Source organism: Balaenoptera physalus, assembly GCF_965194825.1.
Source record: "Balaenoptera physalus genome assembly, chromosome: 16".
In the NCBI taxonomy this organism is placed as follows: domain Eukaryota; kingdom Metazoa; phylum Chordata; class Mammalia; order Artiodactyla; family Balaenopteridae; genus Balaenoptera; species Balaenoptera physalus.
The window spans coordinates 78,011,841-78,036,504 of record NC_138898.1 but is presented as its reverse complement, the minus strand read 5'-3'; the positions used below and the strand labels follow the sequence as shown (position 1 = coordinate 78,036,504).

General features: G+C 43.1%; 1 protein-coding gene across 2 annotated transcripts in view; it reads right to left on the bottom strand.

Annotated features, from left to right (window-relative positions):
- Positions 1 to 744: 744 nt before the first annotated feature.
- CRCP (CGRP receptor component) overlaps positions 745 to 24,664 on the bottom strand; it is a 98,845-nt gene continuing 74,925 nt past the window's right edge. For both annotated transcript variants that reach the window (XM_082432464.1, XM_082432466.1), the window contains one exon: positions 745 to 2,277. In XM_082432464.1, the coding sequence (XP_082288590.1) occupies positions 1,996 to 2,277 (282 nt within the window). In that variant the 3' untranslated portion in view covers positions 745 to 1,995. The remainder of the gene's footprint in view (positions 2,278 to 24,664) is intronic.

Here is a 24,664-nt window from a genome sequence, read left to right as displayed (position 1 = left end):
GGAAGTTCAGGATGAGGGGTTTAGGTTACACAAAAGAGAGATGCTGGGTGCTTTTGCGTATTGGCTGGAGTAGCTACAGGGTCTGCCTCCATCTGAGGCAAGTCTCTGACCCTCAGTGGAGAAAAGCTCCAGGGAGGGGAGGGGCCCGGATGGGAGATGCTCCAGGGAGCAGCCAAACCTTCTCTGCCCATGGATGCAGACCCATGACACCAGCGCAGACTTTTCCTGGGCCCTGCCTCTTGGACAGAGCTTGCTCAGGCCTCCTGTGGTCTAATTCAAGAGGGCCATTTTCTCCTGTGGCTTTGGTTTTCCCTCCCTGGTTAAAGAGGCTGCAGAGGCTACCAGTTTCTTGCCACCCTCCCAGGTCCCTTTCCTAGGGCAAGCAGCTTCTTCGAAGAGCGTGCTACTCCCAGCAGGATCTGGGGGACTCCAGCACTGGGGATTTACCAATGTCCTGCACCAGGCACTGCTCTAGGTGCTGAGGACACAGCAGTGAACAAGTCAGTCCCAGCTGCCTTTATTCGGCTTATATTTGTTCATCTAAAACAATAAAAGAGCCAGTTATTTCTATCAGCAAAATGAGTTTATCAAGGAGCAGCAAAGAACTGCAATTTGGGACATGCAACTGTTGCAGGAGAATGGGGATGAGACAATGGTCATATCCCAGGTCTCGGATGAGTCCCTGGGACCGCCAAGGGAGGGTCCTTGGTTTTGCACAGGAAAGAATTTAAGAGCGAGCCATAGTTAAGTGAGAGTAAGTTTATTTAGAGAGATATATATTCCATAGACAGAATGTGAAGCGTCTCAAAATGCACAATTTTTAAGAATAAGACAACGATGAAGTCTGCTGCATTGACTGACTCTTCCTTTCATGAATGATTTCTCTGTAGCCATGCAATACTGTTTGATAGCATGTTACACACAGTAGAACTTCTTTCAGAATTGAAGTCAATCCTCTCAAACCCTTCCACTGCTTTATCAACTAAGTTTATATAATATTCTAAATCATTTGTTGTCGTTTCAACAGTCTTCACAGAATCTTCATCAGGAGTAGATTCCATCTCCAGAAACTACTTTTTTTGCTCATACAAAAGAAGCACTTCTCCAAGCATTAAAGTTTTATCATGAGATTGTAGCAATTCAGTCACATCTTCGAGCTCTATTTCTAATTCTAGTTCTCTTGCCATTTCCACCACATCTGCTGTTACTTCCTCCACTGAAGTTTTGAACCCCTCACAGTTATCCATGAGGGTTGGAATCAACTTCTTCTAAACTCCTGTTAAGGTTGATATTTTGCTCTTTTGCCATGAATCACAAATATTCTTAATGTTCTTAATGGCATCTAGAATGGTGAATCCTTTCCAGAAGGTTTTCAATTTCCTTTGCCTAGATCCATCAGAGGAATCACTGTCTATGGCAGCTATGGCTGTATTTCATAAATCATAAGACTTGAAAGTCAAAATTATTCCTTGATCCATGGGCTGCAGAATGAATGTTGTGTTAGCAGGCATGAAAACAACATCAATCTCATTGTCCATTTCCACCAGAGCTCTTGGGTGACCAGGTGCATTGTCAATAAGCAGTAATATTTAGAAAGGAATTCTTTTTTTCTGAGCAGTAGGTCTCGACAGTGGGCTTAAAGTAGTCAGTATTTGTAAGCAAATGTGCTGTCATTCCAGGCTTTGTTGTTCCATTTATAGAGCATAGGCAGTGTCGATTTAGCATAATTCTCAAGGGCCCTAGGATTTTCAGAATGGTAAATGAGCATTGGCTTCAACTTCAAGTCACCATCTGCATTAGCCCCTTACAAGAGAATCAGCCTATCCTTTGAAGTTTGAAGCCAGGCGTTGACTTCTCCTCTCTAGCTATGAAAGTCTCAGATGGCATCTTCTTCCAATAGAAGGCTGTTTTGTCTACACTGAAAAATCTGTTGTTTAGTGTAGCCACCTTCGTTTATGATCTTTGCTAGATCTTCTCGATAACTTGCTGCAGCTTCTACATCAGCACTTGCTCTTTACCTTGCACTTTTATATTATGGAGTAGGCTTCTTTCCTTAAACCTCATGAACCAACCTCTGCTAGCTTTAAATTTTTCTTCTGCAGCTTCCTTACCTCTCTCAGCCTTGACAGAACTGAAGAGAGTTAGGGTCTTGCTCTGCATTAGGCTTTGGCTTAAGGGAATGTTGTGGCTGATTTGATTTTCTAACCAAACCAGTAAAACTTTTTCCATAAAGCAGCCGCGTAGCACAGGGAGATCAGCTTGGTGCTCTGTGTCCACCTAGAGGGGTGGGATAGGGAGGGTGGGAGGGAGACGCAAGAGGGAGGGGATATGGGATACACGTATACGTATAGCTGTTTCACTTTGTTATACAACTTTGTTATACAGCTGTTTCACTTTGTTAGTTATATACAGAAACTAACACACCATTGTAAAGCAATTACACTCCAATAAAGATGTTTAAAAAAAGAACTTCCACATCAGCAAAAAGGCTGTTTTGCTTTCTCATCATTTGTGTGTTCACTGGAATAGCAATTTTAATTTCTTTCAAGAACTTTTCCTTTGCATTCACAACTTGGCTAACTGTTTGGCTCAAGAGGTTTTTATCTTGTGGCCTGTCTTGGCCTTCAACATGCCTTCCTCAGTAAGCTTAACCACTTCTGGCTTTTGATGTAAAGTGAGAGACATGCAACTCTCCCTTTCCCTTGAACACTAAGAGGCCATGGTAGGGTTATAAATAGGCCTAATTTCTATATTGCTGTGTCTCAGGGAATAGGGAGTCTTGAGAAGAGGGAGAGAGATGGGGGAATGGCTGGTTGGTGAAACAGTCAGAACATACACATTTATTGATTAAGTTTGCCATCATACGTGGGCGCAGTTCATGGCTCCCAAAACAATTATAATAGTAACATCAGGACTTCCCTGGTAGCACAGTGGTTAAGAATCCGCCTGCCAATGCAGGGGACACAGGTTCGAACCCTGGGCCGGGAAGATCCCACATGCCGTGGAGCAACTAAGCCTGTGCGCCACAACTACTGAGCCTGCACTCTAGAGCCCGCGAGCCACAACTACTAAGCCCGCGTGCCGCAACTACTGGAGCCCCCGCGCTTAGAGCCTGTACTCCACAACAAGAGAAGCCACTGCAATGAGAAGCCTGCGCATGGCAACAAAGAGTAGCCCCCACTCGCCGCAACTAGAGAAAAGCCCGCACGCAGCAACGAACACCCAACGCAGCCAAATTTTAAAAAAGCAACCAGTAACATCAAAGATCGCAGATCACCATAACAAATATAATAATGAAAAAGTTTGAAATATTACAAGAATTAGCAAAATGTGACACAGAGACATGAAGTGAGCAAATGCTGTTGGAAAAATGGTGCCAATAAACTTGCTCCTTGCAGGGTTGCCACAAACCTTCAATTCGTAAGAAAAAACACAGTAACTGTGAAGCACAACAGAGCGAAGCATGAAAAAACAGGGTATGCCTGTAATGTGTTGTTTGTCAGTTTAATTCTCAGGCTACAGCCACTGAACCTAAGAAGAGCAGAAGACAAGCACTGCCTTTCCTGCACATACTTAACAAAGGTACTCAAGGCAACAAAGACTTGCTCACCACTCAGTGTGCCCCTGTCTCCACTCTGGTCCTGTGCTCATGCATAGCCTTCTACTTGTGTTGTACTCCTCAACCCAGCCACTGAAAACTCAGTGCAACTCTACCAGTGCAAATTCAGCCAACCTTACATTACACTGAAATGCCAACTCCACTTGGAAGGGTCTCATCTCTGTGAGTCTTGTGACCTGTGTCCCAATTTACACCTTTCTTAAGGCCTTTCTCCCATTCTACTTTGTATTCTTGTTCTTCGTGTATTTGTCTGGTTCTCTCCCCTCACCCCCATCAGATAGGGAGCTGCTTAGATGGGGGATGGAATTTTCCCTGCAACACCCAACACTGTTTATGGGCCCATAAGAGGCCTTGGAATGTTTGCTGAGATGGATTAAATTGAATGATGGGACAGCATCTCCCTGAAAAATCAACAGTTCACTTCGTTCTACATCTCCATAGTTCACAAAGTTGTTTTTTTTTTTACTTTATTTTGAAATTTTTTAAACTAGAAAAAAATTGGTGAGAATAGTACAATTAACTCCAATATATGTACCCTTACCAAGTGACTGTTGATTCATCAATTGCTAACATTTGCTACAATTGCTTTAATATCTCTCTCTATCCATCTAGCTAGCTAGCTATAATTATCATTATTTTTAGTTATTGAACCATTTGAGAATAAATTACAGACATTGTGTCTTGTGTCGCTTTACCCCTAAATACTTCATTGGTACCTCCTAAATGTAAGGACATTTTCTTGTACTATGATCCAATGAAGGAAATTTAACATTGATATGATACTATTTACTATCTACATATACAGTCCCTAGTCAAATTTCCCCAGTTGTCCCAATTATGTCCTTCACAACCATTTTTTTCATTCTCATTGTCTACGGAAAAAAAATGTACAACCTAAAAGTTGAGAATTATGTTTCATTTGGAGGACTTTCTTTTTCTTTTTAATATTTATTTATTTATTTGGCTGTGCTGGGTCTTCATTGCAGCATGCGGGATCTTTTAGTTGCGGCCTGTGGGATCTAGTTCCCTGACCAGGGATTGAACCCAGGCCCCCTGCATTGGGAGTGCGGAGTCTTAGCCACTGGACCGCCAGGAAAGTCCCTCGGAGGACTTTCTGAGCACTCAAGCCCGGGAGTAGCCTCGCAGATGGCTCTGAGGGACGGCTCCAAAGAGGTCAGGGAGGATCCAGGGTACACAGGCGTTTAGCAACAAAGACCTGGTAGCTGGCACATCAAGAGATTACTGTTGGGGCTTCCCTGGTGGCGCAGTGGTTGGGAATCCGCCTGCTAATGCAGGGGACACAGGTTCGTGCCCCGGTCCGGGAGGATCCCACATGCTGCGGAGCAGCTGGGCCCGTGAGCCACAACTACTGAGCCTGCACGTCTGGAGCCTGTGCGTCTGGAGCCTGTGCTCCGCAGCGGGAGAGGCCGCGGCAGTGAGAGGCCTGCGCACCGCGATGAAGAGTGGCCCCTGCTCGCCACAACTGGAGAGGGCCCTTGCACAGAGACGAAGACCCAACACAGGCAAAAATAAATTAATTAATTAATTAATTTTAAAAAAAGATTACTGTTGGCAGACCCTGGTCTTGCCGGCTGTTCCCTTGCAGTGTACTTAATAAATCTCGCTTTCTACACTCAAAAAAAAAAAAAATACTGTTAATTAAAGAAAACAACCAGACATCTCAAGGTAATGAATTTAGTGCTTTTCTATATATGGGAAGATGTAAGAGTCTGGGGTCACTGAAATCATTCCTTTGATAGGCACCTTAGCTATCCAGGGCCAGTATCCAGTTCTTTCCCATCCTGAGTTCCCACAGGGCTCACCCTCGGGGGTGCCTGTAATGTGATGGCTTGATGGCTGCAGCATCCTTTGTTTACTCATAGGGCAGGTGACATTTTTGATTCACATCATCTATGTGTTGCATTTAGTTGTATCACTTTAGTCTCTTACAATATCGAACAGTTTCTCCCTCTTTCTTTCTTAAGGCGTACTAGTTATTTGTAAAATAGCCTTTGACTTGACTTTGCTGTCTCAGGTTATGCATTTAGGGGGGCAGGAAGGCCCCAAGAGTGAGGTTGTGCCTTTCACAGCACATGGCAGCAGGAGGCACACACGAGGTCAGTTTGTCCCATTATTGGTGACGTTAACTTTGATGATCTGGTTAAGGTGGTATCTGCCGGGTTTCTCCACTGAGAAGTTACAGTTTTTCCTTTTGTAATTATAAGCAATCTGTTGAAATGACTTAGTATTTCAGAGACGGTGAAAATATCCTGTTCCCCGTCTGATGATGATTCTTGCCTGGCCCTGATGTGCCTGCCAGTCATTTAAGGAAAGTGGAGTTGGCCGGTGGCCCGGAGCTGAGGCTCTGGAGATCACAGAACTGGGAATGGGCAGAGAAGGAAAAGCACTGGGGACAGGAAACTGTGCGGACAGCAGGGCAGGCAGTCTGAGTGCTATGCTGGGAGCTGAGCAGCAGCTCACTGAGGTATGGGTGGCAGTCACACCACACCAGGCACCTCAGGGCAGCCTCAAGGGTACCGGCCCCTTCACCAGAATCATGACCTGGAGAGGGACCAGTTTGCAGGAAGCAGGAAGACCATCCTTTCCTCCTTATTCCCTGGTGGCCCCTACTGCTCAGTGCCGGGAGGGCGGGGGATGCCTTACAGGCATTATTTCCAGAATATTTCCAGGGGCCCCCAGCGAATCTGAAGGGTTCCAGACCTCTGGGCCTGGCCTGGCCTTCCCAGCCAGGCTCCCTCACAGCCCCCTGCCTGTTTGCTCCACTCCTTACAAATATCTGCTCTGCTGTTGTACACAACCATGGGCTGGCAGTCACGGTGGAAAGTAGGGGGTGCACACCCACAGGACACACACAGCCTGGGACAAACTGGCCACGAGTTCTTGTGTGCTGGACAGAAGGTGTATTCATTTACTGTGGCTGCCATAACAAATGACCACAAATGGGGGACTTAACACCAAAGGAATTTATTCTCTTACGGTTCTGAAGGTCAGAAGTCTGAAATCGAGGCGTCAGCAGGGCCGGGCTCTTTCTGCAGGCTCCAGGGGAGAATCTGTCCTCGCCTCTTCCAGCTTCTAGTGGCTGCTGGCAATCCTTGGCTTCCTTGGCCGTATCCTCCAGTTTCTGCCACTGTGGTCACATGGCCTCCTCTTCCTCTCTCTTATAAGGAAACTTGTCATTGGATTTGGGGCAGGATCCTAGGGACATCCAGATAATCCCAGATGATCTCATAGTGAGGTCATTAACTTATTTACATCAGCAAAGAGCCTTTTTCCACATAAGGTCACACTCACAGTTTCTGGGAGTTAGTACATATCTTTTGGGGGCCACCAGTCAACTTGCCATGGAAGGAATTCATGTATGCTCTCATGTATATGTTAGTTTTCCACATATTTCTCTAACAAATTCTATATTGATGATTAGGAGTAATTAAAATAGTCCCTGGGGCTTCCCTGGTGGCGCAGTGGTTGGGAGTCTGCCTGCCAATGCAGGGGACACGGGTTCGAGCCCTGGTCTGGGAAGATCCCACATGCCGCGGAGCAGCTGGGCCCGTGAGCCACAATTACTGAGCCTGCGCGTCTGGAGCCTGTGCTCCACAACAAGAGAGGCCGCGATAGTGAGAGGCCCACGCACCGCGATGAAGAGTGGCCCCTGCTTGCCGCAACTAGAGAAAGCCCTCGCACAGAAACGAAGACCCAACACAGCCATAAATAAATAAATAAAATAAAATAAAATAAAATAAATACAAGCAACTCCTTTAAAAAAAATAAAAATAAAAAAATAATAAAATAGTCCCTGATGGCTGTTTTGGGCCTACCCAAATATTTCTGTCCTCCCCCTGCCACACATATACACACACACACACGCACATGCACAAAATAACATATCTACACAGAGATGTTTACACATTGTACCCAGGTCCTTGTACAGAAATGTGCATGTATGCTGTATTCATTCATTTGACACATGTTTATTGAGTGCCCACCACGTGCCATGCCCTGTGCAGGCACTGGAAACACAGCAGTGAACAAGGCAGCAGGCCCACACCTTGTTTACATTCTGGTAAAATATTTACAGACACACACACACAACGAGCATAATATGGATGCAGAATCTGCAGGGCTTTTCCATGCCCAGGGCTCCCAGAAGGGCTGAAGTCAGCAATTCTAGGCCACAGGCAGCAGGGGAATGTGAAGGTCCTTAATGCAAATAAAGTCACCAGCAAAGTCGTTTTTAAAACAACAAATCCTTGATTAAATGAAACATTTGTGGGCAGGGGTGAACCCCATTCCCAAAAGAGCAAATCTCTGCATTGCTGTGGAGGGGCTAGGAGTTCTGGGGTGTGAGACGGAGGAGTCTGAGCAAAGGGGCCAGCTGGGCCTTGAACAGCCAGAGAGGCCTGCACACACGCACATGCTGGATTTGAGGTTGGCTCAAAGGACAAGGTGGGCAGGGCCGCTTGGAGGGGAAAGAGCCTGACCACAAGAGACACAGCCAGAAGCTGGGGGTCAGCCGCTGGCAATGATGTGCAGGATAAGGTGAGACTGATGACTATATCCTGGCATTATGTATCAAAACCGGCACTCACACTAGTGCAGGGGACGTGTGAAGTGGCAAGCTGGCTAGGCTGATCTATAGACTCCAAAATTCCCTTTCCAGTATGTTCCAGTTAGGGTGGGCTACCAGCGATACTCTCTCATGAGAGTCAGAGGATGGAAGGAAGGCAGCACCTACTGTATAGGACACAGTTTCTCCCCGTTATTCACTTAATTGTTCTTCTTTTCCCCCTGGATCTTCCTTCCTGTGTGCCTGTGAACAAGCTTCTGGCTGTGCCTATGGAGCTCTAGCTTGCTTTTGACCTTCCCTTCCTTTATTGAGTGAAAAGTGTGGGTAGTATGCTGCTAGTTTTTCTTTCTTTCTAACATTTTTTTTAAAAGTCACATCTTGAGTAAGTAAGAAGTGGATCATTTCTAGACCAGAGCTTCAGAACAGACCACTATCTTGGCTCTTCTTGGCCCTCTGTATTTTCGTATAAATTTAGAATTAGCTTGTCAAGTTCTATTAAAAAACATGTTGAGGGCTTCCCTGGTGATGCAGTGGTTGAGAATCTGCCTGCCAATGCAGGGGACACGGGTTCGAGCCCTGGTCTGGGAAGATCCCACATGCCGTGGAGCGACTAGGCCCGTGAGCCACAATTACTGAGCCTGCGCGTCTGGAGCCTGTGCTCCACAACAAGAGAGGCCGCGATAGTGAGAGGCCCGCGCACCGCGATGAAGAGTGGCCCTCACTTGCCGCAACTAGAGAAAGCCCTCGCACAGAAACGAAGACCCAACACAGCCAAAAATAAATAAATAAATAAATAATCAAACAAACAAACATGTGGAGAAACAGACTCACAAACATAGAAAACATACTTATGGTTACCAAAGGGGAAATGGGGAGGGGGAGGGATAAATTAGGAGTTTGGGATTAACAGATATATACTACTGTATATAAAATAGATAACCAACAAGGACCTACTATATAGCACAGGGAATTATATTCAATATCTTGTAATAACCTATAATGGAAAAGAATTGGGAAAAGAATATATATATATGTGTGTCTGTGTGTATATATATATATACACACACGTATGTGTAACTGAATCACTTTGCTGTACACCTGAAACTAACACATTGTAAATCAACTATACTTGAATAAAAAGTTGTTTGTTTTGAAAAAAAAAGAGAGAAATTAAAGACCTAAATAAATATAATCATTTAAAAATTATAAATAAATAAATATATAAATAAAACTTACAAAATAAATAAAAATCATAATCTAAAAACAAAACAAAACAAATACCAAAAAAAAGAAAAAAAACATGTTGAGATTTTGATAAGGCTATGTATAATCTAGAAATCAATTTGGGGAGAACTGATCCTTAAAATATTGTTTTCCAATCTATGAACATGGCATATTTCTCCAGCCTCAGACATAGATCAATGAATACAAAAGAAGACATCAAAATGGTGGGATTGTTGGCTCAGTGGACACCCCACAGGAATGACTGGCTGGCACTACTCGCCTTTTAGTTGCTGCCCTTGCTCCTTGCTTCCTGCTTCCAGGCTGCCCGGTTTTCATGTGACCTTGTCTGCTGCCCACAGCTGATTGGCTCAAGGGAAGGCACCTGCCTCAAGCTGATCCAATGAATGCCTTCTCCCAGATTTTTTGAACCAGAGACTGATAGAGAATTGAAACAGGCTCTTGTTGGTGTCTGAGGTTGTAAAAATATAAAATTTAGGAGTTCCCTACAATCATGTTTCAGATGATTTGGTCTGAAGGATTGGAGGCAGATGCATTGCTGAGAAAAAAGAGTGAAGCTCAGAGAGGCATAGAAACAAGACAGAGAGGCTGGTGGTGTTCGAGTCTCTGACTCCATTTAGCTTCTGAGGCCCAGTTGCATTCTTGCTCCTGGGTTCCAAGACACCCATGTTCCAAGAGATCCATTGGTTCCAAGGGTCCACTGTTCCTTAAAATAAATCCATCTTCAGGCTTAAGCTATTTTGAGTTTCTACCACTCACAACCAAGAGTCCTACCTAATGCAGTTGAGTAGACTGAAAACGGGTATTCTCAAACAGATCCCAGGTAAGTGAGCCTCGGCACCTGGCCTTAACAGGCTCACAATTTGGACTGCAGTCTGGTGCCCCTAGAGAGAACCTTCTCTAGCACAGACCAGCACTCTGTTCCCTTCCTCTGCAGGAATTTTGCTGCCCCTCTTGGGATAATTCATCAGAGGTGACCACCCTTATCCTCCTTTTTACACAGGATTTATCTATTCTAAGCACCTGTGTTATTCTTATGTGTGGATGGCAAACTTTGGTTAGAATTTAATTACCATATTTGTCACTATGATCACCCAGATGATCACTCGAGGGCTGTTACGGGCCCAGCTGGCAAGTGTCCCATAGGTCAAGATATCAAGAGGCCCCCAAAATAAGATGCAGGCTCCAGATGGGACTTCAAGAGAAATACTAAAAGTCTTCACCACTTCTGCCACTCTTGATAATGACCCTATTCACCATGAGGCAGGGGTTGTTATAGTGATAGGAGAGTCAGGCTCTGAGTTTTCAGGAGATTGGAGGGAAGAATTTTAGAGATACGGTGCTGCAGGGAAAGGGTATTCCTATACATACAGACAGTACTCAACTTTGCTAAATTCAAGACTTAAAACAGTCTACACATTCATACATTTCATACACTATACACGGACAGACCTAATGCACTTTTCAAAGCCTGAATTTGCACTTTTATCTCTCATCTGACTCTGGATGATTTCAGGCTAACTCCTGGGGGGGGGCTGCGTAGCTGCCAAGAGTCCCATTTCAGCATCACCAGTTGTCATCATTCTCAGGATAGCAACTGATGTCATTATTTAAATATTTAATTGAAGAGAAAAATACTATACAAATGACAGTGCTGATCTGTGATAAGAAACAAAGGTCTCATGAACTTAACCCAGTTGAGACAAAAGTGGGAATGATTAGCTGAACTAAAATTGGTGACTCTTTAGCTTCAAGTCAGGTGTTTACCACACTGAAACTAGTCAATTGCATGTTTATTTGTGAAGGAAAAAAAAATTAACTTTTGTAGGACAATAAAAGACCCAGTAGACTGGGAAAATGCATTCCTTTGGACAGGGCCTGAAATGGTGTATGGCCTGCTTCCACGGCCTTGGGAAGCATAGTAAAGATAGTCTAGTTTTCTATGATTCTAAAAGGCAGCCTATTCTTGGCATTTTCTAAGTTACTTTGACAGCTCCAAGAAGGTTCTGGCCACTAAACTTTAACAGGGTTGTAAAAATTGTATCATGTTCCAAACTTTCTAAATCAAGATTATATTATTTTTGTTAAAAAGAAGACAACAGGCCCAAAATGGAGTCACTTATACTAAGCCCCATGGCACCTAAGTGAGACTTAATAATTATAGTTTTGGGGACTTCCCTGGTGGTGCAGTGGTTAAGAATCCACCTGCCAATGCAGGGGACACGGGTTCGAGCCCTGGTCCGGGAAGATCCCACATGCCGCGGAGCAACTAAGCCCGTGCGCCACAACTACTGAGCCTGTGCTCTAGAGCCCGCGAACCAAAACTACTGAGCCCGCGCACCACAACTACTGAAGCCCGCACGCTCTAGAGCCCGCATGCCACAACTACTGAGCCCATGTGCTGCAACTACTGAAGCCTGCGCACCTAGAGCCCATGTTCTGCAACAAGAGAAGCCACTGCAATGAGAAGCCTGTGCACCACAATGAAGACCCAACACAGCCAAAAATAAATAAACAAATTATAAACTTATTAGAAAATAATAATAATTATAGTTTTGGCGTCTCCTGGAAATCGAATCTTAAATCAGTCAATGAGGAGTTACCTGGTCAGTGAGGTAATCTGCCTGATAGACCCGTGCTCTCCCCTAAAGAAAGGTGACCTTGCTGAAACCAATCCACTTTTTGCTAGTTTAACTTCCTTACCCCCTTCCTTCTGCCAGTAAGTCTTTTATTTTGTACAGCTCCTGGGAGCTCCTTTCTATCTGCTAGATCGGATGCTGCCCGATTCATGAATCATTCAATAAAGCCAATAAGATCTTTAACATTTCCTCAGTTGAATTTCTTAACACTTTGTAACATAAATATCTCTACATCTGTCAATCTATATCTAGATGATGATAGAGAGATGACAGATACACAGATAGATGATAGATAGGGAACTATTCTCTGAGACTTATAGAACCTTTAATCAATGATGTCTGGGTCTGATTCTCTGGGAGAAAAAGGATCCAGACCTCAAGGACTGAGGATGGGGGCTCTAGAATTTCTGAACCGATGAGTTAAAATAGCTTGGGAATGTGCTGTCTGTTGGGGAATAGCCACATGAGGACACATTTTACTCATTAATGCTGATGCAGGCCAGATTGCTTTCCAAGAAAGCCCGCCCTGTCACTTTTTCCAGCCATTCTTGTCCGAGGACACAGAGGAAATTAAGAGAGCCTGGGTATTCTTGGAAGGAATGCTATGCCTGAGCTTGGTGGCCAGAGTTTCAGCAGGGGTGTGTGCAATGCAGGGTGTGATGACAGAAAGAGCAGCTCCCTGGGTCCTCCAGGCAAGAGAAGGGGATTCGACAACTGGCGACTCCCAGAGACAACAGTTCCCCAGGTTTGGAGGCCTGAGAAGATTCCACTCCAGAATCCAAGTATGACCCTATTTCCCCTGTGCTTCTGAAACATGGCCAGGGCTCACTTGGTAGCCAATTATTCTCTCTCAAGAGATTCTGCAACTTGGATAGTTGATTTGGAAGGAAGCAGCTAAGTACCCAGTAAAGTTAGCCCAGGGGACCTTAACTGAGAGCACATCACCTGGAGAGACGTCTCAAAAGTCATAGGCCCTGAACCCACTGAATCAGAAATCTGGGGTCTGGACCCATGTAGTTTGGGAAAGGTTGTGGAGATTCAAACACAAGCCCCGAGTTAAGGGCCGGTGAAAGAGAATACTGTGCCAGTAAGGCCAGGCCATGGCCTTGATATTTTTTTTCTTTTTATGTTAAAAATGTCAGTTTCCGGACTTCCCTGGCAGTCCAGTGTTAAGACTCCACGCTTCCACTGCAGGAGGCACGGGTTTGATCCCTGGTCAGGGAACTAAGATCCCGCATGCCGCGGTGTACTAGACCAGGCTTCCCATTTTAATGAGCATACAAGTCATACATCTTGTTCAAGCGCAGATTCTGATTCAGCAGGTCTAGGGTGGGGGCCTGACAATTTACATTTCTAACAAGTTCCCAGATGATGCTTATGGTACTGGTCCATGGTCCACACTTTGAGTAGCAAGGGGGCTGGGTCAGTGGTTCTTAACCCGGGGCGATTTTGTCATCAACACCCCCAGGGGATATCTGGCAGTGAGAAATGTCTGGAGATGTTTTTGCTTGTCAACTGGAAGGTGAGGGTGTTAACCACCTAGCTGGTAGAGGCCAGGGACACTGCTAAACATCCTACAGTGCACGGACAGTGCCCACAGCAAAGAATTATCCAACCAAATTGTCTGTGGCTCTGAGGCTGGGAAACCCTGGGCTAAAATTTATAAGGTTTCTGAAAAGTAGTTACTTTAGTCTTAACTCTTTGCCCCGTCAAAGGTCTAAAAAGGTTGGCAACTGGATTTAAGGAGGAAAATTTTGGGAGAGAATTTTCTAGAAGGAGAGGTGTGTTTGCTTCACATCTAGTGACTGAAGAAAAGGATTCCTCGGAGAACTCACCCAAGTACCCAAGCCTCAAAGATCTGGCTTTAAACATTCAACAAATCCGAAACCAACTCACAGCAGTAGTGCTCAAATAAGAACTTCCCCGTTTCCCTTTTCTCTCTTCCCTTTTTTGTATTCCATGTCCAAGCTAGCTACTCAAAAGTTAACTCCTCGGACTCCATTCCCCACTTCAGGCTTCCCACCTGGGTCCCAGATTACAGTCTTCACCCTGAGAATCCTCTCACCTCTTCTTAAGTCCCACCAGGTTTTCGGGGCCTCACTGAAACACATTCCTTGACCATCCTAGCCTGGGGTGGTCTGGCCTTTTTTTCTGTTTTTTCTAGATTTGCTGTCACAGCACTCTGTGTATGCCCCTATGACCACAGCTCTCTTCACATTGTATTCTTTTTTAAAAAAAAAACCAGCTTTATAGAGATGTAATTCACATTCCATACAATTCACCCATTTAAAGCATACCATTCAATGGTTTTTAGTATATTCAGAAATATGCGCAACCATCACCATAGTCGATTTTAGAACAACTTCAGCACCTCCCAAAACTAAATCTTGTACCCTTTAGTTATTACCCCTCATCCTCCATCTCCCTCTAGTCCTAAGCAAACATTAATCTACTCTCTATAAATTTCCCTATTATAGACATTTCATACAAATGGAATAATATAATATATGGTCTTTTGTAACTGGCTCCTTTCACTTAGCATAATGTTTTCAAGGTTTATCCATGTTGTGGCACGTATCAGCACTGCATTCCTTTTTATGGCCAAATAATACTTCATTGTATGGGTATGCTACATTTTGTTTATCCATTCCTCACTTGATGGGCATTTGGGTTGTTTCCACCTTTTAGCTATTGTGAATAATGCTGCTGTGACATTTGTGTACAAGTTTTTGTGTGGACATATGTCTTCATTTCTCATGGGGATGTATGTAGGAGTGGAATTGCTGGGTCACATGGTAACCCTACGTTTAGTCATTTCAGGACCTGCCAGACTGTTTTCCACGTAGCTGCACCATTTCACACTGCCACCCGCAGTGTCTGAGGGTTCCACTTTCTCCACAGTCTCATCAATGCTCATGTGTTTTTCTGATTAGCCATCTTGGTCATATGAAGTGGTATCTCATTGTGGTTTTGATTTGCATTTCCCTGATGGCTAATGATGCTGAACATCTTTTCACATGCCCTTGGGCCATTTGTATTTCTTCCTTGGAGCAAAGTCTATTCAGATCCTTTGCCTATATTTTAATTGGATTATTTGTTTGTTTGTTTGTTTTTATTACCATTGCACTGTAAGAATTCTTTATATATTCTGCAGACAAGCCACTGATCAGACATAAGATTTGCAAATATTTTCTTTCATTCTGTGGGTTATCTTTTCATTTTCTTGAGAGGGAGCAAAGATAGCCCATAGAGGAATCGTATGTTGGGCAAAAATATCCAGGTCCTAGTGTCCCTGTCGTACGTATCATGGTCTGGGGCTGCCCAGTAAGACCCTGGCCTCGGTGTGAAAACTGAGGCAGATCGTGAGATGCAGATATCTGGAGGCTGTCAGCTACCTGCACACCTGGCAGCTGAAGGACACGTTCTTTCTTGAGGTAGATCCAACTATCACATCTCCATGGCTCCCAGTGTCTTTTGTTTTTAAAAGGATAATCCCATAAAATATATTTTCTTTCTCTTTTTCTTTTCTTTTTTTCAGAAGCAAGATGAGAAGAGGCAGTGCTTCTTCAGATAAAAGCAGAGTCCTCAGCCTGGGTCCTGCAAGCCAAGAGTGTCTGCAATGTGCCCTGGTGGTGTTCCTGGGATGAAGCAGTGTACCCAAGGGAGTAGCTCCGAGTGGACCAGGGAGGCCAGATGTTAAGCAGACCTGGAGTCCCAAACATACCAAAGACCCTTGAGCACGGGTCCCTCGGAGCAGAACGTTTGAGTAACCTGCAGGCCTGGATTGTGGGTGAAGACAGAAGAAGACAGACAGACAGAACCAGAGTCAAGGGTGAAGCCAGGTTCTCTCCTAGGTGAATGAGCCTGGCCTGGGGCCTGTGCTATGGTGGGTAAAAGAGCCCCCACTTAAACAAGACACCATTTCCTGCCTCCTTTCCCACTGCTTCCTCTTATGTCTTCTCATCCTATTCTTGCCTAGTTTCATATCAATACACTATTCTGTAAATTCATGGGGGACGCTGTGATCCTCCTTCAGAAATGAAGATCCCCTTTCAGGAATGAAGCACAAATTAACATTATCTATGGAGTGACCCCCATAGATAAGCCTCAGCCACCTTCAAGAATAGTAGCCTCAGCTGAGGAGAGCCACCTCACCCAAGGTCACATCCTCACCTCAAGTAGCCCTCATCTAAGGACAGATTGACGTCAGAGGATAACAGTCAGGCCCTCTCACTCCACCTCCCACTTCAAACCAGCTCTGAAGGTTTGTCCCAGCCTCAGCTAGAAGCAGCTCAGGCTCGGGACTTCCCTGGTGGTGCCAAGGTTAAGAAGCCACCTGCCAATGCAGGGGACACGGGTTTGATCCCTGGTCCAGGAAGATCCCACATGCTGTGGAGCAACTAAAGCCCGTGTGCCACAACTGGTGAGCCTGCGCTCTAGAGCCCACGAGCCACAACTACTTAGCCCATGCGCCACAACTACTGAAGCCTGTGTGCCTAGAGCCCGTGCTCCACAAGAGAAGCCACTGCAATGAGAAGCCTGCGCACTGCAACGAAGAGTAGCCCCTGCTCACCGCAACTAGAGAGAGCCTGCGGACAGCAATGAAGACCCAACGCCGACAAAAATAAAAAATAAATAAACAAATAAATTTATAAAAAAGAAGCAGCTCCGGCTCTAACAGAAACATCAGGAGATCCTGGCTACCCCTTCTCTCACTCCATCCTGCTCCACATCAAAGGAATCTCCCATCAGCATAGTTTCCAGTCTCGCAGCTTGGATTGGAATAGTCCATCCAAAGCTCTGGGCGGAGCCAAAAGTCACAATACATAGAAGCTTACAGCAGAAGTCTGTTCAAGGGGATGCCGAACACAGGAACCGGACTAGATGCTATTTGTGGCTCTGCAGATCCAGCAACACAGGAGTGTGTGAGGAGGAAGAGAGAAACATGCCACTCAGATTGTATGGCACTTCTCAGGCTGCTCTTCTGGAAAATTCAGCCCCAGGAAAGCAACCAGCCTTCTAGCTGTAAATCAATTTCAGTTATTTCTTCCTTTCCTCCCTCACTTCCTCTCCCTTTCTCTTTCTCTCTTCCTCCCTCACACCTTTCCTTCCTTCTCATTCTTTGTTTCTTTCTTTCTCTCTCTTTCTTTCCATTCTTCTAACTTATTTTCCAAAGATTAAAAAAAAAACAACGTATTACAAACACCTTGGAACGCACAGCAAAGTACTAAAATGGAAAGACAACTACCACTCAGAGACAATCACTAGTAAAATTCTGACAGCTCCTTTTGGCCTTATTAACATACAGTTCTTAAAAGTCGTAGATGAGGGACTTCCCTGGCGGTCCAGTGGTTAAGACTCCGTGCTTCCACTGCATTCATGTATCCAGAATGAATTAGGAAGAGATGTATCCAGAATGAATTAGGAAGAGATGTATCCAGAATGAATTAGGAAGAGATGTATCCAGAATGAATTGTATGTATTGTCTGGAGTCTAGACGGACCCTTGATATTTAGCGTGTGGTTCATGTGGCAGTAGCACCAGCAGCACCTGGGAATTTGTTGGAAATGTTTAATCTTACCTCTACTTCAGTCTTGCTGATTCCAAATTTTCATTGTAACAAGATCCCCAGGGGATTCATAAACACAGATTGAGAAGCACTGGTCTAGCAATTCCCAATGCTGCTACACTTTAAAATCACTTGGGTACCATTTTAAACATTGATGTCCATTTACATCCTACATGACAACAACTGATTCAGGAAAGAATCATCAGTGGAGCCAAAACCACGGGGCAAAATGTTGTTGGGAAATAGGTTGTTCCACACAGCTCAAAGAATTTCCCCACAGATGACTTACTAGTTATCAAGGGGAAAAAATGACCTTTACGGCAGAGAAATCTGGCAGACACTAGGCAAACAAGTGACACAACTTAACATCACAAATAATTAGTCAAAGTGACAGCATAAGCCTCCTGATAAGAACACGATAACACCTATGTAGAATTTCTGCCAAAAAATGATTAACCTGAATCTCATACTGCGGTTGCAAAAAACAGACAACTCCAAATTGACAATCTGCAGAACAGCTGCTCAGACTCTTCAAAAACTCGTCAAAAAGTTTCACGAGAGTCTAAAAAGACTGAGAACTGTTCTAGATTAAAGGCAACTAAAGAGACATGATAACTAAATGCACAGTATAATCTCTAATTACATACTGACTTGAGGAGGGAAAGGCTATAAAGGACATTTTCAGGACAATTTTGGGGAAATCTGAATATTAGTAGAATTGTATTAATGTTAAATGCTCCAGGTGTGATAATTATAATGTGGTTTGTGAAATTAATTTTCTTAAACTCAGCTAAAATTGGAGTTGGGACAGGCCTTTAGGGGGAGCTCTCATGACCGCCATGCATCATCAATTGCTCCAAACAGGAAGAGACCTCACCTACACCTCCCACCAGAAGGTGCCTCTACACTACTATCCAGCAGGGAGAAGAAGACATCTCTCTGCCCCATGACAGCCCAGCTAATCAAAGACTAGCAGCCCAACCAATGAGAAGCCACCATACTTTGGACTCCCAGCTTCCTCCAATGGATTCTTTGGTTATCACAGACCCTCTCAACTACCCCTTCCTTGTTCTCTGGATTTGCCTATGGTGTGCTGTAGTTCACACGTCCCAAATTGGAATTCCTCTGCTATCCCTAAATAAACTCACTTTTGCTGGTAAAATAGCTGGCTATTATATTATTAAAGTTGACATGTTTGGTGTCAGAAGTGGGGTCGAAAGGAGGTGGACCTGAGAGATGATGGCTCCCAGAACTGAACGAGGTACCTGCACCAAGCCCTTTATGCTCATTGCTTCTGTAGGTTACCACCTGTTTTCAGTTTGGAGTCTCATCTTGGTTTCCAAGCTCCACTCTTTTTGCATTTTGAGCTCTCGGACTTCATTTGGGATCTGGAAAGGTTTTGTTCTTTCTGGTTCAAAGCTTCATCCTTGGTGAGTACTCAGTTGCTTTCTGGAGCATGGCAGTGAGGTTCTCTTTTGGGGACCAAGCTAACTGGGATCTAAGATTTTGTTTTAGTCCTTTTGGAATCTGGGTTAGGACTCTAGCAACTTTCTTGGGTTTCCAGGAGAACTTAAGAAAATGAGACCCTGACCATCTAAATGCTCTGAGGGCAGCCCTTCTTTGGGGACTCCAGCTGGTTTCATGTTTAAAAACTATGGGCTCCCCACATGCACATTTTTAACTAAGTGGGCTGAGAAAACTAAAGGTAATTCAGAATTACAGTGGCCATTATGGGTAGCTTTCAGTCTTCCCAAACTCATTTTTTTTTATAAGACTAAATTGGAGGTCCATGGTTTTAAAATTAAACAAAACAAACGGTATATTTATTTTTATTGGTACCTGGAAGCTTCCAAATACACACAAAACTCTAAAATTACCTCTTTGCAAGATACCGTTTCTAAATTGGCAGAAACAACCGAAAAACTAGAAAAGAACAAAATGACTGGGACTTCCTTGGTGTTCCAGTGGTTAAGACTCCGTGCTTCCAATGCAGGGGGTGTGGGTTTGATGCCTGGTTGGGGAGCTAAGATCCCACATCCCACATGCTGCATGGTATGGCCAAAAAAAAAAAAAAGAGAGAGAGAGAGAAAAGAACAAAATGACTTCTGAAACCTCGTACTTCTTGTGTTCCCCTCCCCCAGGTTCTCTGTCTCAGGGGCCATCTTGTGTGTCTTCTCTGCCCCCTTTGTCTCAGACTCCACCTTGTGCTCTGGCCCCACCCCCAATGCCACTTTCCTCTTTCCTCTGTGAAAGCCAGCCCCTTTAAAATCGAACCCTCTGAGGATCCAAACGCTAAACCCCTGGTTACAGTTTCTAAGTTATCTGGAGCAAATAAACAACTAGAAGGAAGGATTTAAATATCAACTGCCCTAGATTTTTGATAACAGGAGAAAAGTTGCTTTCTGTTTGTCTGTCTGTTGAAGCTTTTTGGTAAGTCACCCCATCCTGTTCAAAAGGGGGAACCTTGTTTTAAATAAGTCCAACTGACGGAGAACCCTTAAAAGAGAGAAGTCCAAACCCTTAGGGAGACAATAAAATGCATTCTTTGATTGGTATGCAGAAGCTTCTAAAAGACAAATTGACTCCATAAACAGTTCTAAAAGCATTCTTACAGCATGCCAGAGACACAATTTGGATCTAACTATTCTTTTGAGTTTGTATCTGAGACATGGCTAAAATTTAAAACAAACCTAGAAGGTCTCTGTTTGCATCTGTCTGTATTTTCATTTGTGTCTATGTGTATATACGTGTTGTAGACGTGTGGGGTTTTTTTTTCCTTTTCTACCTGAAGATGGTATTGCTAAAATTAATTTATAAAAAAGCTCTATTTAATTGGTTTAAAAACAAACAAGCACTTATATAAGTTAAAATATAACAGAGACTGGACCAGGTGCTTTTCAGGTTTACATGATCTGAGATTAATGTTGGTGAATGAAAGCTAGTTTGGGGTTTAATTAAAATAGGCATATCTTTGGAGTTATCAACACTGAAAATAATGCAGGCATACCATTTTTATTCTACTTGAGCTTACTGGTCAGATAAGTTCATGTTATCTTTGTTACAAAATTTGTCAGCAAGAAAAATAACTTGGTATGATAAAAATTTTTGCAAGTGTTACAAAAATGGGTACATGACTGTTGAAAACAAGTAAACTGGATGTGAATGAGATAAAGGTTTATAAGTAATGCTTTTAGGTAGCTTCCCCAAATCTTTTTGGTAACTTGGAATCTTACAGTTTTGCTAAGTTAAGTGATGGGTAATCATTAAATATCTACATCATTCCCAAGTAAGATAAAATACTGATACATTACTAAAAATGGGTTCATTCACTTTGGGCTTCCTTTACAAACTAATTAAAGATAGTTGGATCTATTGGTAAGCATGCCATATTTTGGAAATTTTACTGTGGGGAAAATATGCTTTTAGGAATTATGAAATGTATGCAGAAATTTGTCAATAACAGACCATTCTAGTGAAGTTACTAGGAATAATAAGGGAAAATAACTCTGTATGCAAGGAAAGAAGGATATGTGCTCTTGGCATTAAAAGGTATGAGGAATGGAAATTTTGTTGAGGGAAAGAAAGTAATTTTGTCCTAAAATGAGGCTGATTGTTTCAGAATAGGAAAGAGGAAAGACAGGACAAAGCTAAACGGAAATAGTAAGTTGTAGAAGATTCCTGGAAAAAGAATCTTTGAAAAAAGAAATTTTACATGTGGTCAAGCTGGTGAAGATTATAAAAGTTTTGAGACTAAGCTTTAAAATAAGTGGTGTACTTATATAAAACTAAAACAATTTTCTTTCATTTGCTAAAAGAACAAGATTTTCTTGGAATATTGATCTACTCCTGATAAAAAATTGTGAAAGGTTTTTCCTTACCTTTAAGTAATCAGCTTAGAAAACAGAGATTTCTGTTTTACCAAAATTATTTCCTGTGCTTCATGTTGTCTTAATCAAGTCTCTGATTAGTTAAGAAAACAGAATCTTCTCAATATTAAAAGAGCTGGGCTCCCCTGGTGGCGCAGTGGTTGAGACTCTGCCTGCCAATGCAGGGGACATGGGTTCGAGCCCCGGTCTGGGAAGATCCCACATGCCACGGAGCAGCTGGGCCCGTGAGCCACAATTACTGAGCCTGCGCGTCTGGAGCCTGTGCTCTGCAACAAGAGAGGCTGTGATAGTGAGAGGGCCGCGCACCGCGATGAAGAGTGGCCCCCGCTTGCCACAACTAGAGAAAGCCCTCGCACAGAAACGAAGACCCAACACAGCCATAAAAATAAAGGAATTCCTTTAAAAAAAAGAAAAAAGTTTAAAAAATAAAAGAGCTAAGTCTCCCTTACAACTATGTAATATTTTCTATTTGTCTTTGAAATCTTTTATTGTTACTTTGATCAAATAGATAATTAAGTATCATTTTATAATGATCTGTGGTCCTGTTTGTTAAGTTCTGTACCTATTGCTTATTGAACCTTTGCAAAAATGACATGCCTGGGGCTTCCCTGGTGGCGCAGTGGTTGAGAATCTGCCTGCCAATGCAGGGGACACGGGTTCGAGCCCTGGTCTGGGAAGATCCCACATGCCGCGGAGCAACTAAGCCCGTGAGCCACAATTACTGAGCCTGCGTATCTGGAGCCTGTGCTCCGCAACAAGAGAGGCCGTGACAGTGAGAGGCCTGCGCACCGCAATGAAGATTGGCCCCCACTCGCCGCAACTAGAGAAAGCCCTCGCACAGAAACGAAGACCCAACACAGCCAAAAAATAAATAAATTAATAAATTAAAAAAAAAAATGACGTGCCTAATAAGATGAGCTAGTTCAGCACTTTGAGGTAATTTCTAGCACTTACAACCTTGACTAAATATGGACTTTAAACAAGAAATGCCTGAGAGTTCTTCCTACCACCTTTCCTTGTTACTCAAATAGAGACTCAAGAGGTTTCTGATTTGTGTACTTCCCTCCCACATGGGACATAACAACCAGGGAAGATCCTTCCTGGCACCGAGGGACAAACCACTACGTGCAGAGATCCTGACTCTTTGATCAGCAATGCTTTCGAGGAAAGATTTTGATCAAAAGGGGGAAATGTGGAATCAATTAAGGAAACCTCAGCTAAGACTGGAGTTGGGACAGGCCTGTAGGGGGAGATCTCATGCCCCACCATGCATCATTGATTGCTCCAAACAGGAAGAGATATATACCTACATCTCCCACAGGAAGATGCCTCTACTTTACTATCCAGCACAAGAAGAAAACTTCTCTCCACCCATGACAACCCAGGCAATTAGAGATTGTAGTAGCCCAACCAATGAGAAGGCTCCATACTTTGGACTACCAGCTTCCTCCAATGGACTCTTTGGTTATCACAAGCACTTCCCAATTTCCTGCTTTTCCCTATAAAGGCAAGTCTCCCTTCCTTATTCTCTGGACTTGCCTATTGTCCACTATGGTTCACATATCCCAAATTTCAATTCCTCTGCTATTCCCAAATAACCTCACTTTTGCTAGTAAAATAACTGGTTATTACATTATTAGAGTTGACAGGTTATGTATAAGAGTACACTTATTCTTAGGAAATACATACTGAAATATATAAAGTGTCATGATATCTACACTTTATTTTAAATAGTTTAGAAAAAAATCCATATATAAAAGAGAGAGAAATAAAAACAAAAGTTACAAAATGCCAAACGTTAACATTTGGTAAACTTAGGTAAAGGGTCAGCACATTTCTTCTGTGAAGGGCCAGACAGTAAATATGTTAGGCATTACAGTCTCTGTTGCAATACTCAACTCTGCTATTTTAGTGTGAAAGCAGCCATATGTAAACAAACAGGTGATAAAACTTTATTTATGGAAAATCGTGTACTAATTTTATCTCATTAAGATTAGAAAACAACCATTTCAAAAATTTCCTTCTCTGAAAGGACATGCACCAAAATGTTACCAATGATGACTCCTGAAGGAGCAGGGAGTTGGTGAAAGGAACTTTATGTTTTACTTTATATACTTCTGTATTGTTTAAAACGTTCAAAAGAATGCTTTGGGTTTTTCTCTTTTTTTTTTTTTTCTTTAAGTTGCTTCTTGGAATAGTCAGCTTTTGCTGCAGTAACAAACAACCCCAAATCTCAGTGGCTTATTACAACAAATATTTGTTTCTCATGTTACATGAGGGCTGAGGATAGGCTGCACTTTGGATCTGTGTACATTCTCACTCTGGGACCCAGGCCAAAGGAACAGACCTATCTGAAACATACTGTTCTCATAGCAGAGGGCAAAATCACTAGAGACCAAGCCAAACTATGCAATTTTTTGCTTTTAAAGTTTCTGCTCAGACATTATATGAGTCATTCCTGCTCACTTGCCAAAAGCCATAAGAAGTAACATGGCCAAACCTCACAATGGACCACTTAGCAAGAAGGTATACATAATCACCTTACAGGGAAGGGAAGGAGTAATGGCGAAACAATTATATACTCTACTGTACGTCTGTTGAATTAATTAAATCTACTTGGAGGAAATATATATTTTTTGTTCTTATATATATATTTTTCTATTGACTCATTTTTTTTTCTTTTCATTTTTTAATTCCCTATTTGAAGACAGAAGAGTTTTCAGCAATGCTTTTCAAACTATGGGTGCTAACCCATTAGTGAGTCATGAGATTACGTGGAGGCACAATCAACATATTTGTTTAAAAGGACAGACTAGAATACAGTAGAAGAGAAAATTATAAGAGAACATTGCACATAGTAAAGATAAGGACTGTTTCATAAAACTTTGGTTTCAGTTACATATATATGTCCATATGCTGATATAAACTGTATTTTTTGTAACACCCCCGCTAATATCCCAGGAGGTAGTTACTCTGATTATTCACACTTCATAGATGGAGAGATCAAGGAAGTTAAGTAATTTCAAGGTCCTGCAACAAGTAAACAGCAGAACCTGGATTCATCTGGCCTAGGGCTTGTACTCCTGCTAGGCACTCACCAGCATGGCTTCCAAGAGGAAGGGC